The following is a 2,155-nucleotide window of genomic DNA, read 5'->3' on the forward strand; positions in this document are numbered from 1 at the left end:
GGGTCTTTGATCATTGTTGGGATACAGGTCTGTCTCTCCACTGGGGCTGTGGGCTCCATGAAAGTCTATGTCCCAGACTGTGTGGCTCAGCGCTAGCCTCCCAGGTGCCACCCACACCCCAAAGCCCCAGCCCACCTCCTCACCTCCTGCCACCTGTTTCCTGCTTCAGTGGTACCCATTGGTGAAAGCTGTGGCAATCAAGGGGCCCTGGAAAGAAAAGGATTTGACTCCTAGATTCCTGGGGGTGGCAGAGAAAGCCCAGGGGCTCCTCCTCTCTTCCACAGGAGCCTCAGGTAAGGCACAGACCTTCTCTAGCCCTGCCCGTATCACCCCTACTTTCTGCTAGGGTAGATTATCCAGGGTAGGGCCTGAGAATCTGCAGATTACCAGCACCCTGGTTAAAAGCAGGGCACCCCTGAGATAGAATCTAGCCTCCACACAGGCAGAGATGCTGAGCCTCATTTGCACAGTATTCCCAGAGCCCACCCAATGCCTGGCATACAGAGGGCGATCATTAAATGCCCACTGAACAAGTGAATGATAACTCTCACTGATCCCGGGTCTCCCATCCATTATCTCTTGCCTCTCTTCTCCCCCTCCCTCAAAAGATAGACAAGGCCTCTCCTTCCTTCAACTTCTGGGGCCTCCAGGTCTGGGGGCCACTCACCCCAAGACTGTGGCCGAAGCCAGTGCTGGGGGCGGGGCTGGCAGCGCTGATGTAACTGCTGACCCCCGAGTCCTGATTGGCTGCTCCGTAGAGCTCGGCCATGGGGCCGGGGCTGGTGGTCCCCAGGAAGCCCCCTGTGCGGCTGGGAGTCGAACCTGGAGGGGGAGCCATCGTCCAGGGGTGAGAGCCTGGCAACCCAGAAAGAAGACAGTGATAGCCCCAGCGCCCACTGTGACCCTGCAGCAACACCCCCCAACCCATCCCACCCCCTCCCCAGACCTTGACCCTTCCCCGGACCTTGACCCCTCCCCAACCTTGACCCCTCCCCAACCTTGACCCCTCCGCCTCGGCCTCATCCCCACATCCAGCAGAGTGTTGTGGGACCACTGCCTGGAGATTGCCCAGAGTCCGTCCACCCCCACCAGCCTCAGCCCAGGGCCCCCCTTATCTCTGGTGCCATGGCTCAGCAGCCTCCTTACTGACTGCCCCACCCTTGTGGAGCCCTTCCCACCTGTCCCCACCCTGCAGCTGCCTGTGCTGTCTAAAATGATCATCACTCTGCTATTTAAAATGTTTGGTGTTTCCCTAGAATCTGGTTCCTTGTCTCTACTCCTCACTCCTCCACTCCACCCATGCTAACTGGCCTCCAAGCCTTGGCACCTGCTCGTCCCTCTGCTGGGAATACCTTTCCTCCTCTTTGCCTTCAGATCGGAAGTTAAGAGGGGCAACCTCTTGGCAGCCCTTCCTGAGAGGCCCCTCTCTGATACCTGACTTCTCCCGCTGGGGCTGTAGCATGGGATCGCCTTTTTAACACCTGCCACCCCACCAGCCTGCAAGCTCTGGAGGGCAGAGACCACACCTGTCTCCTTCCTGGCAGGCCTGGCAGATGCTCAGTTCATAGTCCTTGAGTGAATGAATAAGTGAGTCCCTCTGAAAAGGGGTGGCCGTGGCCACCTCCCCTCCCCTCTAGACTTCTCTGTCCCCTATCCCCCTCGCCCCCTGTACCCCAGACGGCCTCACCTGTCCCTCGAACCACGGCCGCTGCTGCTGCCGCCGCCGCCATGGGTCCATAAGCGGTGAGGGGAATGGCTGGAAGGAAAGGTGTGGGCACTTCAGTGTGATGGCTGAGGGGCAGCGGGGGTGCAGGCAGAGCCTCTCTGGCCATACCCCACCTCAGAGGGTTCAAGCACAGCCCCGGGGTCAGGCAGAAAAAAGCTCCCTTGGAGAAAGGGAGGAGAGAGGATGGCCTCCCAGGGATCGGCTGGGCCTCAGCTTCAACCTGGACTTGAGGGACACATGTGCACGACCCAAATGTCATGGTGGGGGCGGGGGGGGCACAAGCCACATCTCATGGGGGGTGAGATGGGGGCGGGGCACCCCCTGAGCTGCCCTGAATACTACCCACGGCTGCCATCGCCAGGGAGGGCCCTTGGCCGAACCGGGGGGCTACTCGGCCCAGGGCTATCGAGAGATACAGATCGGAAGAGC

General features: G+C 60.2%; 1 protein-coding gene across 1 annotated transcript in view; it reads right to left on the reverse strand.

Annotated features, from left to right (window-relative positions):
• MSI1 (musashi RNA-binding protein 1) overlaps positions 1-2,155 on the reverse strand; it is a 24,678-nt gene that overhangs the window by 943 nt on the left and 21,580 nt on the right. Inside the window, exons 9-11 of the mRNA XM_010828839.1 lie at positions 1,688-1,756; positions 668-855; positions 144-207 (exon numbers count right to left, since the gene is read on the reverse strand). Of these exons, the coding sequence (XP_010827141.1) occupies positions 166-207; positions 668-855; positions 1,688-1,756 (299 nt within the window). The 3' untranslated portion in view covers positions 144-165. The remainder of the gene's footprint in view (positions 1-143; positions 208-667; positions 856-1,687; positions 1,757-2,155) is intronic.

Source organism: Bison bison, unplaced genomic scaffold, assembly GCF_000754665.1.
Source record: "Bison bison bison isolate TAMUID 2011002044 unplaced genomic scaffold, Bison_UMD1.0 scf7180017864495, whole genome shotgun sequence".
Classification (NCBI taxonomy): domain Eukaryota; kingdom Metazoa; phylum Chordata; class Mammalia; order Artiodactyla; family Bovidae; genus Bison; species Bison bison.